At 48.8% G+C, this 14,292-nt stretch overlaps 1 protein-coding gene across 6 annotated transcripts in view; it reads right to left on the reverse strand.

Moving 5' to 3' along the window:
- Positions 1-1,701: 1,701 nt before the first annotated feature.
- PAQR5 (progestin and adipoQ receptor family member 5) overlaps positions 1,702-14,292 on the reverse strand; it is an 87,563-nt gene continuing 74,972 nt past the window's right edge. For all 6 annotated transcript variants that reach the window (XM_032624218.1, XM_032624213.1, XM_032624215.1 and 3 more), the window contains 3 exons: positions 11,127-11,223; positions 8,123-8,264; positions 1,702-5,095 (listed from right to left, as the gene is read on the reverse strand). In XM_032624218.1, coding sequence (XP_032480109.1) covers positions 4,854-5,095; positions 8,123-8,264; positions 11,127-11,223 — 481 coding nt within the window. In that variant the 3' untranslated portion in view covers positions 1,702-4,853. The remainder of the gene's footprint in view (positions 5,096-8,122; positions 8,265-11,126; positions 11,224-14,292) is intronic.

The following is a 14,292-nucleotide window of genomic DNA, read 5'->3' on the forward strand; positions in this document are numbered from 1 at the left end:
GCAAATAAGTAAATACATTGTGGATAATGGGAACCGAGTATCTCACTGTTAGAGAGTAATATAAATATGGAAAAGGGGAAGGGTGAAAAGTACCTGGGAATTCTTTGTACTATTTAGCAACACTTCTCTAACTATGAAATTATGTCCAAAAAAAAAAAGAGAGAGAGAGAATGGTTGGACTGTATCAGTGCTTCTTAAACTCCCTTATGGTATTAAAAATCACCTGGGGCTTCTGATAAAAATTCAAAACTCCAGGACCACGCCCACCCCCAGCACCCTCGGTGAGTCTTCTACATCTGTACATCTGTGCATCTGAGCCCTGCGCATGTGCGTTTTACATCATCACACACATTTTTTAAAGGCTAGATTAAATTTTCTTTGAGGCTCGCGGTTCCATGCTCTGGAGGAGACAACATGTAAGCCAGTTTTAGAAACCCGTTTCTTTTTTTTTTGTTTTTTGTTTTTGCGTTATGCGGGCCTCTCACTGTTGTGGCCTCTCCCGTTGCGGAGCACAGGCTCCGGACGCGCAGGCTCAGCGGCCATGGCTCACGGGCCCAGCTGCTCCACGGCATGTGGGATCTTCCTGGACCGGGGCACGAACCCGTGTCCCCTGCATCGGCAGGCGGACCCTCAACCACTGCGCCACCAGGGAAGCCCTGAAACCCGTTTCTTAACACGGAGAGAATGTGTGTGACAACCATTTGCTGAAGTACATTTATTACAGAGTTGAAGAATTCATACAAATACCGAGGGGCCATAGGAAAACCCCTTGGGCAATCTCCCGGGACGAACATTCAGGAGAAATTTCATAATTCTCTGAGTCATGCCGATGTCTTCTGGAGCTATACATTTCAGGAATGAGTGGCCTGATTTCTATCCTTCCAATAAGACAAACGCTTACTGGCCTTAGGGCCTTTGCACTTACAGCTACCTGGACCTGAAATACTCTCCCCCATATGCTGCCAAAGTTGGCTCCTTTTCACCCATCAAGTCTCTCCTCAAATACCAGTTTATCAGAGTGCCCATCCTATCTCAGCTGCCCCACCCCACCCCTCCCTAGTCCCTCACCAGGCTTCTTTTCTTTTCTTTTTTTATAAATTTATTTATTTATTTATTTTTGGCTGTGTTGGTTCTTTTTTGCTGCACGCGGCTTTCTCTAGTTGCAGCCAGCAGGGGCTACTCTTCGTTGCGGTGCGTGGGCTTCTTTTGTTGCGGAGCACAGGCTCTAGGTGTGCGGGCTTCGGTAGGTGTGGCTCACGGGCTTCAGTAGTTGTGGCTTGTGGGCTCTAGAGCGCAGGCTCGGCAGTTGTGGCGCGTGGGCTTAGTTGCTCCACGGCATGTGGGATCTTCCCGGACCAGGGCTCGAACCCGTGTCCCCTGCATTGGCAGGTGGATTCTTAATCACTGCGCCACTAGGGAAGTCCCAGGCTTATTTTCTAAGCACTTACCATTATCTGAATTTATCTATATCTCTTGTCCTACTGACTGACGTAGAACATCAGCTCCATGAGGGAAGGACGGTTTGGGTTTTGTTCTCTTCTGTATCCCCAACTCCTAGGACGGTGTTTGTTCTATATATACCAAGCACTAAATAAATGTTCACTGAATGACTTAACAAAACACACGTACAGGAATCTATTTCTCATGATGAATGAACAGTGGAGTAGGTGAAATATAACCAAGTCAAGTGAGAAACGGAAGGACTTTCCTATAATAAATACATTTTATTTTATTTTTTCTTCCACACAGTTTAAGAAAACCAGACATTAGTATTGGTTGGAAGAACATCTCTGAGTTTGGACATAGGTCTCTGCCTTTTCATCCATAATGGATTGTCGACTGGAAAATCAGAGGCTGGCATTCAACAATATGTTATAAAGTGTTGTTATACAGTGTTAATAGCTGTTTCATATAAAAAGGGTACCATGCCCACAACAAATCTGGGACACAGCAGATCCAAAGGAAAGTTTTCTCCAATGTATCCGAAAACAGCATCATTTTTCCCCACCCTGTCTTCCTCAGAACATCTCCTGGGAGCCGAGTTCCTTCCACAAAAAACACTTTGAGAAAGATTGCAGCAGACCAAATATTTAAATCACTTTGTACTCAAAAGGCTTCTAAACATCCCACTTCTAATTCTAATCAACAATGACAAATTCACGTCCTTAGAAAGAAGAGGGAGAGTTCCTTTCTAAGAACCGAGCAAAGGAAAATGAAACTCTGGGGCAGTTGATTAAATGGCTTCATTCAAACATATCTGAGTTGTATCACAACAGAAATGACTGGCAAGTTTTATAGTAGTGTTTCTCAAGCAGGAGGAGGGGGAAGAAATACATCTCTTTAGGAATTCTCTCCACCGTCGCTCCCCCGCTGCCTTTGGAGACAGCAGTGGGAATAGGGTACATCTCTAAAGTGTATTTACATCTCTAAAGTGTATGTACATGGTACATTCTCTCCCCCGTCGCTCCCCCGCTGCCTTTGGAGACAGCAGTGGGAATAGGGTACATCTCTAAAGTGTATGTACATCTCTAAAGAGACATGAAAAAAATGCGAGAACTGCTACATTAAAAGACATCTTCCCAGTGAGGTTTCAACTGACCCACTGCCAAACTTTGTAATTTCCGGAACGGCTTAGGCAAAATTATACTCACATTAGACTTCATAATACTTAATGATAATGAATATATTTGAACCCATTCTCACTCAACATTAAAAGCTTCCAAATCAGTGTACTGCACACTGTTGTAAAATTTTAATTTGTAACACTGTCCAAAAGTATACAATGGGACTCAGTTTACCAAACTTATAAAAACGTTACGAAACACCTGGTCTTATTTTGTTGATTTAACATTTCATTTTCATCATAAGGCACGCTGAAAAAGCAATGTATCCAAAGATGAAATTAAATAATCTAAAAGTCCTTCAAATTAGTCACCCGTTATCTTTCAACTACTTCTGAGCTAAATGAAGAACGTTACTTTACTCTCTATAAACAAGAGAATTTAAAAGCCTTCATGCCTTTGGCACTACTAGAATGGAGTATTTAAACTTTGTACCTTTGTCCACCATAAGACTGAAGTTACAATAACATGAAATGGAAGCCCACAGACCCTGCCGGAGTAAGATTCCACTCACAATGTCAGCCTCTTGCCAAAAAAACAAATTTTATCATGCAGCTGGCAAAGAATGTACCCAAAATTTACCAGCCCGTGTAATTTTATCAGCCTACCTTCCCCAGAGGAAGTAAACAAATAATCAAACGAATGAAATCATGTTTCTTGACCACTCGCATCCAATGTAAATTGTTACTTGTCCTCAGAAGATTGGACGATGATCTATTTATAAGGCCATTCGAGTGTCTGCGCCAGTAAACCATAGAGGCAGTATACTAAGATATGGGGGTGCTCCTGAGTCAGCAAAAGAGGATCCCGCATTGTGATGGATGGCCCCTTAAGTCAACAGACAAGTGCACAACAGGGGGTGATGGGCTTCTGTTAAAAGCTGTTTTGTGTCAGCATTTCTGTACTCTCCGAAAACATCATGAAACAGTGAACTTTCATTAGTGATGCAAGAGATGAGAAAATACTCAGTGTTTTGTGATACTCCACAGAGTAGAAAGCAGGGGACACATTCTTAGGTGGTGGGTTGCTAAAAGTTAGACCAATCACAACAAAGCTGATAGGCTCAGTACCTTCTGGAGTTTGTGACATCAGCGTTTCTGCAAGTTTGGCCCATGGCCCTCCTGACTCAGAATCACCCGGGGGACTTTCTCCAGTGTAGATTGTCTCCAGGAAACCAACATTTTAAACCAGTAAAGCAGCATCTCCTGATTTGCCTGGGGAATCTACATGTGTCACAAGCTCACCAAGGGTTTCCATCCCTTTGGCAAGGTCTTTAGCCTCCTCTGCACGTGAACCCGAAGCTCAGCAGCATATATGAAATGCTGAAGCAACATCAAACGTATAACCTCCCCAAATATCGTGATGTCATTGGCTTAAAAGGTGACAGACAAGCACAACCAATTGGGATTGACTCAGCCAATGCCCACTGGGTAACACATGTTTCCTGTGCTGTGGAATACTTGGCAGCATCAAACCGGTGACAAGAAAACAGAGCAAAACAGAACACATAACACTTAGCCACAGGCTGTGGACTTGTGAGAAAATCCAAATCTATCATGACATGGGAACCTTGCATTGTGAAAAAGAATGTACTTGTAGGAAAAGAGGACTCTCTTTCTATTCACTCCCTTCACTAGGTGGGGAAAGGAAGAAGACCGCTCCCCAAGCCAGGTTTCTTCATTCTGGAATTGCCTTCCCAGCCCCCAGGGCTCCCACAGACCCAACTTACTCTTTCTCAGGTTCCCCTACTGACCTTTCCAGCTCATTCTCTTCCCACTGTGGGAGCTCTTGGGAGAGGCTTTGTTACATGAAACTCATCAGATGAAGCACATTGCATTCTGCAAGAGTAATACTACAAGGGTAGTAAAGCTTAATCCAACTATTTCATAGTAAAGCTACAAGGGAGGTATGCTTAATCCAATTGTTTAAATAGGATTGGAGAACTCACTTTAAATAAATTAAAAACTAAATGCAATATTAATGATTTGCCTGAATAAGGACTTACTTGAACCCACGTTCCCCTTTTAAAACCACACATACGGAACCAATGCACGTCTAGAGAAACGTCCCCACGTCAATACCTTATTGACATGAATCCATTCAAAAATGCCAAGACACCAACCATTATAAATATTTTAGGCCGTTATAACCTGGTACCTTGACACTGGCTTTTGGTGGTTAGGAAGTTGTAGCTTAATGTTGACACTTGGCACAAAAAGCTTATGGTCTGAGTTATGTTTCTTTTTTATGTAATTCTGGCTCAGGAATCCGATACAGAGCAGCTGAGAAATAAGTTATGTTGCTCAGGCTGAAGATGAGGCACAGAAGTATGGCTCCGGCTATCTGAGAGAACAACAGGGGCCTGGAGTGGGCCAGGAGCCATTCCTTCCTGAGAGTCTTGTCCAGAAGGATGGCTTCCATCTGCATGTGTGTGGCTAGGATCACACACACATGAAACAGCTGGTGACTATGACCTATAGCAAACACACAAAAGACCATCAAGATCAGCAATAAAACAGGAATGGATTGATACATGCTATGGCATGGATGCTAAAAACACTATGTGGTGTGAAAGAAGCCAGATACAAGAGACCATAAATTGTATGATTCCATTTATATCAAATGTCCAGAAAAGGGAAATCCACAGAGACAGAAAATAGAGTAGCGGTTGCGTCAGGCAGGGGTGGGAGTCGGGATTAATAGTACATGGGCACAGAGGATCTTACTGGGGTGATGAAAATGTTCTAAAACTCCTATATGGTGACGGTTGTACAATGTGGTAAATTTACTAAAAAATCATTGAATCATATACTTGAAATTAGGGTATTATGTAATATATACTTAAAAAATTTATTTTTTAAATGTAACATGAGAAAAATAAAAGGGCCATCAGAGCAAACCAAATCCATTTTTAAAACAACTTATCCACCAGTCCTGTTTTTCACGTGAAAAAGTTCTGCCAAAGGTTACCTCTTGAGAGCTGTCACTGATCAGCTCAGATTCTGGCTTCAATCCCAAAGGAGAAGCCAGCCAAATTTTCTGTTGGCCTCTTATGAGGTGCTCCTCTCCCCACTGCTGCTTAATCCCAGACACAACCAGGGGCTCTTCCTCTCCGATAACTTGCAGGACCCCAGTCACCATGTATGCATCCCCAGAGGGTGGGAGTCCAGTGCAGGGTGGTTGGAGTGAGCAGGGATGTGCTGACTTGGTGATTGGTGAGAAAAGGAGTCCATTGCCCGGGGCTGGGGACTGCTTTGGGGGACAGCCTGCAGAAACCATGTTTCACGGGCTGAGTTGTATCTCCCCCTCCCAAATACATATGTTGAAAGTCCCAACCCCCAGTACCTTAGAATGTGATCGTATTTGGACATAAGGCCTTTAAGAGACAATTAAGTTAAAATGAGGTCACTAGCGTGGGACCCACTCTGACTGGTGTCCTTCTAAGAAGGGGAGATTAGGATGCAGACATGCACGTACACAGAGGAGAGACCATGTGAAGAGAAACGGAGATGGCCATGGGCAAGCCAAGGAGAGAGGACTTGGAAGAAACCGACCCTGCCGTCCCCTTGATCTCAGACTTCTAACCTCCAGAATTATGGGAAAATAAATCGCTGTTGTTTCAGCCACCCAGTCTGTGGTTCTTTGTTACGGCAGCCCTAGCTAATACGACACAAGGGTTAAAGATTCTCCTTCAGTTAAAGAAAGAAAAAAAAAAGGATTCAGTGTTGTACCCCCAGGACTTAACCCAGAGTAAGTATTCAATAAATGTGTCCCCAGAAGGGACCAGTCTGGCCATCTGCCCAACTGAACAAGAACAGAGTCAGGAATGAGGATGTAGGAGAGTTGAGTAGGTGGCCAATGAATTCCTTAGGGCAGGGAGCTGCCAGCACTCCAGCCTGCATGCCCCAGGGAGGAAGTGTGCCTGGAGGGGCCACCCCTGCCTCACTCAAGCCATACTACTGGGCTGTATCCAATTTCCAAATCTGTGTGTGATGCAACGAAGTGGTTCCTTATCCGGCAAGAGCCGTGTACTCTAAGGACACAGGGCCAAGCAGAAGGAGGTGATCAGCTGTGCTCACCAACTGAGGCACAAACCTGTCTCTGTTAGGGCAGCAGATCAAAAGACAGAAGAGCCACGAGCACCGAACAGATGTGAAATGTGCCTGCAGCAGGAAGAGTGATTTCAACAATCCCTCCTGGCAGGAATAGGGAGGAACTTCCTGTGGGCGTTGGAGAGGGAGCCCAGCATCTGACTGACTGTTATTTAGGGGCGGAGAACTTTCCAAACCCTTTGTTAAAGATCTGTTACTAACTGCCCGTCTGGCCAATTTCCCCCCATAGGAGTGTCTTTCTGCTCTAGGCCCAAGAGGACAGGATAGAGGCGAGTCAATAAAATGTTATTAAGAAGCCAGAGCTGGCAAAACAAGGCCCCCCCACCCAGACTTCGCACACTACCACCTCTATTTCATCTGGCTGGAGCTGGGGCTGTGGACGTGCTGGGCAGCTTCCTTAGGCAGGTTCCAATCCCCTGGCCCTCTCATCTCCCTCCTTTTTTGAAATGTGCCCTCTAAGTATTTTGCTCATTGTAATCCCTTCTGGCAGGAGAGAAGAAGTAAAGGAGATGAAACTCTAATCAGAGCAAACAAAGAAAAATCTGGCCATGTGTCTTGGGCAGAAGATGGAAACCCATGGACAAAATGGGCTTGGGGAGAACCGAGGTTCCTGCCCGCCACCTGGGAGTGAGGATCTGAATCCCCATGGTATTGGGAGCTTATCTAAGGAGCTCTCACCCCAGGACTCATCAGCCTCACCAGAAGTGGCCCAAGGGTCCCTCCTCCAGCCAGTCCCAGAGCCAGGGTGGAGGAGACACGTTCCGCAGTGCCACCCACTTCCCTAGACAGAGAGGAAGGAACCCTGCCAGCAGGTGTAAACCCCTGTGGTTCCGACACCTCCTCTCCACCACGTGGCTTCTCTAACTTGAGTGAGCTCAGGCTCACCTGGAGAATCACACAGCTTCTGAGACACGGGATGTCTGGGGGCTGGGAACCGAGAATCTGCATGTTCCCGGGTGACGCTGAGACTGCTGGTCCAGGGGCCATACCTGAGCACAGCTCCCTGCCAGCCGGTATTCTCAGAGCCAGCTGTACTGTCTTTCCTCTTCCTCTTTACGGCTGCCTTACATGTTCATTTAATAACGGGATTTCACATTCTAGGTAATAATGGGACTCTCCTGTCCCCATACCTGCTGGAAATGCTTTAGAATCCTAGATCCACCTCCTCTCCATCCTCCGCCATCCTCCCTGGTCATCCACTGGCTATGTACATCCTGGCCTCTGTCACCTTACAATTTCACTAACCTTGGTCTGTGCCTGGAGAACTTCCTGAAGAATCGCTTCTCTCCCTGCCCCGGCCTCTCTTTGCAACTATGTGCACTGGTGTCAGGGATTGGGAACCCTCCCTGGACGGGAGGGCAAGGGGCATCGGGGCCATCAGGCACTCACCGATGTAGTCGAAGCGTCCAGGAGCCAGGCGCTCCGGCAGATGTGCGGAGTAGAGGAAAGAGGCCAGGAGGGTCACGGCCATGTGCTTCTGGTGGTACAAGGTGGCTTCGTTCTGTGCACTCTCCCCAGGGAAGAGGAATAGCTGCAGGTATTTAAAGAAAGGTCAGGTCTTAAAATAGATAACCCACAAGGACATACTATATAGCACAGGGAACTCAATATTCTATAATAACCTAAACGGGAAAAGAACTTGAAAAAGAATAGATACATGTATATGTCTCACTGAATCACTTTGTTGTACACCTGAAACTAACACAACATTGTTAATCAACTATACTCATTATAAAGTAAAAATTTTTAAAAAGAGAGAGAGGAAGGAAGGAAGGAAGGAACGTATGTCAGGTCTTGAGAGGAGGCCTGCAGACATCCCCACGCGTATGTGTGGACTCTGTGGGCCAAGGCCGTTCCCTCTCCAGTTCTGAGGCTTGGAAAGGGAACTCGCAGGGACTGTGTGAGCAGGCTTCCTGTTCTGAGTGTGGTCAGCTGAGACCCAAGGCAACTGTCGTTTAATCCCCCGCATGCTCATGAGAGCCTTTGGATTATTTAATTCCAAAAACAAAAAGAAAGAAAGAAAGGAAGGAAGAAAAGAAAAACAGCAGAAGTGAAGACAAAATTAAAGGAAAAGAAAAATCCAGTTAGATATATCGCTACTTTTTTCCTGGGGCTAAAACGTAAGTATCATAAAAAATAGCCTATTCACACTTGAACTCACTTCTAACCAGCACATCCCCTGAATTGATGCTCCTAATTAAGGCTTTAAGGCCTAAAAATCCCTGGAAGGCCTTCTGAATCATCACAGACTATTAATTATGGACATTACCCTGGTGTGGAGTTCAGTACGGTTTTTGTACGATTGTTATAAATAGCGGCGGCAGCCACCACTACGGAGGGCACTAGGCCAGGCCTTTTACATGCATCACTTCAGAGCCTCAACAATGACCACAAGGCAGACACTCTTCTCCCCATTTTGCAGATGAGGAAACTGGGCTGGAGGGTGACTTGCAAACCACTAACTAACAGTGAAGTCAGGCTGATTCCAGAACCTGTGTGCTCAGCCACATCACCATTTAGGGTAAGCCCTCCCCTCCCCTGCTGCCCACTGGCTGGTGCAGTGCCAGGAGCACCCAGCGCTCATAATAGCAAGAACCTGTGCTGTATGCTTTGGCGGCCTTGTGGGACCGGATTGTTCTCTGCTCTGGTTTCCTGTGTGTGATCTGTGTCCTCGAAGAAGGATTCAAGGAAATGGGCTGCATCCCCATCTCTGGGTCCCCCCCAGGCCCACATGAACTCAGCAGGAGCACACGGTCAGTGCCTCAGCTAATGAAGCCAGCTCGACCCCTCTCCTTTATCCCTGGGCCCTGCCATCCTGGCCTCATGCAGCGGACCCTTACGCTGCCTCTGGGAGGGGAACTCCACCCACTGGGCCTGGGCTTGGCATTGCTGAGCCCATCAGTTCTGTTTATTTGATTATTCTCCCCTACCCCCTGTGAAGGACAGGATGTCAGCCTCATTTAAAGATGAGGAGGGCTTCCCTGGTGGCTCAGTGGTTAAGAATCCGCCTGCCGATGCAGGGGACACGGGTTCGAGCCCTGGTCCGGGAAGATCCCACATGCCGCGGAGCGGCTGGGCCCGTGAGCCACAACTACTGAGCCTGCGTGCCACAACTACTGAAGCCCGGGCGACTAGAGCCCGTGCTCTGCAGCAAGAGAAGCCACTGCGATAAGAAGCCCGTGCACCGCAACAAAGAGCAGCCCTGGCTCGCGGCAACTAGAGAAAGCCCACGTGCAGCAACGAAGACCCAACACAGCCAAAAATAAATAAATAAAATAAATTTATAAAAAATTAAAAAAAAATAAAGATGAGGAAACCAAGGCTCAGAGAGCTTCTATTCATTGCCTAGGGTCACACAGCCAGTGAGCAGTGGGACTGGGATTTGAACTTTCCCCCTTCTTGCCTTTCCTCCTACACCCTCTTCCTTTGTGTTCTCCATCTAATTCCCATCTATCCTTTAAGACCTTCATTCATACATTTTCCTTCACTACTACTACTATGTTAATTGATGATAATATATAACACTGCATTTACTGGACTCTCACCACCAACTAGCATTTTAAACATTGTCTCATATAATCCTCCCCACAGCCTGACAAAAGGAGGTGTTATTACCAGGCCATTTTACAGATGAGGGAAATCAAGACACAGAGGTGGAAGATAACTCGTCCAATGTCTTGCAGTGAGTAAATATTACAGATTTGCCTCCAGAGCCCACTCTCCTGGTCACTCTACTGAACCCCAGGCTGCCTCCCCTGCCCAGCCCTCTGCGATTGCTCCTGAGCCCCCAGTCAACACTGGCCACTGGTGCATCTCCTATGTTCATCAGGGCCTCTGTGTTCATGCCGTCTCTTAACTAGTCTGCAAGTGCCATTAAAGGAGCATCTGGGGCGGGGGGGCTTCCCTGGTGGTGCAGTGGTTAAGAATCCGCCTGCCAATGCAGGGGACACAGGTTCGAACCCTGGTCCGGGAAGATCCCACGTGCTGCAGAGCAACTAAGCCCGTGCTCCACAACTACTGAGCCTGCGCTCTAGAGCCTGCTAGCTACAACTGCTAAGCCCGTGTGCCACAACTACTGAAGCCCGTGAGCCTAGAGCCCATGCTCTGCAACAAGGGAAGCCACTGCAATGAGAAGCCCACGTTCTGCAATGAAGAGTAGCCCCCGCTCACCACAGCTAGAGAAAGCCCACGCGCAGCAAGGAAGACCCAATGCAGCCAAAAAGAAATAAATAAAATAAACTTATTAAAAAAAAAAAAAAAAAAGGAGCACCTGGGACTCTACTCTTGTGTGTCCCACTGTGACCAGGACGGCGCTCTGACCCCCAGAGCTCAGGACACAATTGATTCCCTGATGCTGCCAACAGGCAGAGAGGGGTTGGAGCCGGGCCCTTACCCTGGAGAAGATGGGAAGGGAGTCCCAGGTGTAGGGATAAGCAAAGGCCAGGACACGAAGCATCTTACAGAGCCTGGGCTTCTGGACCTCAAGAAACCTAAATCAGGGAAGAAAAGCGGGGAGAAATGAGAATGAAAAAGGAGTTTCAGTAAATAACACACACATGCACATTAAAAATAACCAAGCGCGAGTAACCCACGAAGGACAAGCATTTTTGCACAAGCTCCTCCTACGGCCAGCAGCTTCTCCCCCAGCGCTCTCCACTTCTCCCACCCTGATGGGAACGGCTCAGTCTCAGATGTGGAAAGAGCTCAGGGTGGGCGGGGAGGGGGCAACCATCTCCCAGCATCCTGAGAGGCTCCTGGGGCGAGCACCTCTGCGAAGGTTGAGATGCTTAATTAGTCAGAGGCGCCAGCTGATGACCCTGCAGAAGCCCTGGGTACAATTAGGTGTTTAATTACTTAAGAGATTTCTGGAATATTTAATACCACACACAGGGATACTGGGCTGGGGAAACTGAGTAAGCATGGTCCTTCCTTCTCTCTTTCATCATCACCCCCACCTGCCTCCGGTTCCAAGACAGATGAAGCCAGCATTAAAATGAGTGGTGCTGACTGTGGCAAAGACAGGCAGCTCCTCCTGGATGGAACACGATGGGGCCTCAGCTGGCTTGGGCCCAGCCTGAGGAGGGGGCAGCAGCTGAGGGTGTGCGGAGCCGGGCAGCACAGATGGCAGGCTGGATACTGGGAGGGGAGGGGTAAAGAGAAGCTCCACATGAAACCACAGCCCTGAACTGGGGCTTGAGCGAGGGAGAGCTCACACGCCCAGGCTGGGCCAGGAGGCAGGGCAGGTACCCGCTTCAGCAGCACAGCGTATTGTGGGGGATGGATCCTCCCTTGGTGCCCACAGGGCTGTGAGGCCAGAGGACCCCCAAGGGTGGTGTGCAGAGCCTGGGCGCCGAGGCTCGTGGGGTAGCTGTTCTAGTGCAGCCCGTAAGATGAGGGAGGCGCTGGGGCCATCTCAGCCCCCCGTCGACAGTTCTGCCCCTCATCGCACTCTCCAGCGGGGATGGAGTCTATGTCCCACCACTGCTCTTCACCTCTGCTCCCCAGATACCCTGTCCCAGCCCACTGGCCTGCCCTTTCTGCACCAAACATAGACTGCTGCCCCTGCAGCCCAGGCCCACTCCCCCTCCAGGTTATTCACGTCCCCTACGAGCCAGTGCAGTCACCTGACTACAAGCCCCACTGTGCCCACATCCTTTGGTGTGGAAAATGGCAGAGACACCCACATCTGCCTCCTGAGTGGTCGGGGAACTCTCCTCGAGGGCAGAGCTGGGTCTGCTCAGCTTTCCATCCCCAGCGTCCAGCTCAGAATCGTGTCTGAGGACATGACATCGCCAGGCTGCTGTGTGCCGTCCAGCTCTCAGGGCAGCCCAGCCTGGGGATCCCTGTTCTAGGTAAGAGGCGGCCACCGTGGACCCCGAGAAGCCCCATAACCTCCAGAGATCAGCTCCAACTTTGCTCCAGCCCATGGGCATGTCCCTCCTTCTTTCCTGACCCTGTGGACACTGGGCAGAGATGGAAGAGAAGTTCAAGAAGGAGGGGGAGACATAAGGGACCTCAATTCACCGTCCCCCAGAACAGAACCCCAGCCTTGGAAGGAACCACAAACCCCGGGATTGGTGAGGCTGCACAGGGTCACCATCTGGCAGACACCCTGAGTCTGATCCTGTCCCCGCCCTTTGTGACCATGTCATCCAGCAGGTGATGTAACCCTTGTGTGCCCCAAAATCCTCATGTGTAACATAGGGACAACAACAGAATCCCTGCAAGGGATTGTTGCAAGGGTTTGATAAAATGTTGCTCGCAAGGAACTTACAGCTGTGCACAGCACAGAGTAGCACTCGCGAAATGGCAGCTTTTAAAAAGAACCTGTGTTGTAGGAGCCATCCTGTCCCCATCCCCATCCTGTAGCTACGTTGTACCAGAAAATAGGAACAGGAGGGACCAGGTGAGTTCTGCGTGATTTGCCTAAAATCACAGGAGCTAATAAGAGGCAAAGCTAGGATTTACAGCCAGGGCCATCTGGCTGGCTTCCCACCCTCTCCCCTCGTGCGGGGAGAGTAGGCATCTGACCACTACCCAGCCTCTGTCCTTACCTTACAGACACCCCTCTGCCCGAGGAAGCAATCGGAACACACTCCCGCTGCCCCAGGAACCAGGACCCATCTCGATGGCCTTCTCAGTCCACGCTGGCAGACCCTGTCCAACCACGGCAAGCCCACTCCCTCCCTCCCCATGCACTGCCACCGCCTATCACCTCTGGGTGCAAAGAGACTCGCTATTAAAGCACGCTCTTTCTGCGGCCACTTACACAGGAAGAAGGCTGGCTCTGGCTGACGAGGACCATCCCCCAAACCATGGAGTTCCTGCAACTTGAGACATTTCGCCCGGCCTGATAAAGTACTTCCCCAAGGGCAAACGAACCAGCCTCTCCAGCTGCAAAGCCGAGTCTACAGAGGGAAAAAGGAGAAAAAGCAGAACAGACGAGAGACAGCAACAAAGAATAAGAGGCAGAAGGGCCAGCAGCCACAGAGGCGGAGGGGGGCGGCTCCCACTACCAAGGTGCAATTCCAAATCAGGCCACACGGTGTCGCCACAGCCAGAGATTCCGAGAGGGACGGGAGGGAGCCACAGCATCCTGCAAAGCACCCCACACCACAAAGTCTCCAAAGCCTCGCCTGGTAAGGCAATCCCTGCACCCCAGAGCTGGGAGTCAGGGAGCCAGGCCTCCTCTGCCTAGAACCAGGTGGGCAGGAAACACTGGGTTTGGGGAGAAGCCTCCAGCAAGAGAGGGTTGATACAATACCAGTCTATTCTAAAACCTGATAAATTCTTGGTGCAACAAAGCTGGAAAGGTTTGCAGGTGAATTCTGGAACTAGTGCTTGAAAGAAGTGGGCCTTTGGAAATATCATACTGTTGCAGAGGTATGTCTGTATGTGTGTTGGGGGCGGGTGTTATGGTAGTTTGGTTGTTGTGTGGGTGACATAGCAGGAATGTGGACATTTCCACGTGCTGGCCCCTGGCCCTAGCAGCACCCTGTCATCTGACTGAGCCCTCTGACCTCCAGATGTATCTGAGAACCACTGTCTGCTAAGCCTCC

This window comes from Phocoena sinus, chromosome 2 (assembly GCF_008692025.1).
Source record: "Phocoena sinus isolate mPhoSin1 chromosome 2, mPhoSin1.pri, whole genome shotgun sequence".
Lineage (NCBI taxonomy): Eukaryota > Metazoa > Chordata > Mammalia > Artiodactyla > Phocoenidae > Phocoena > Phocoena sinus.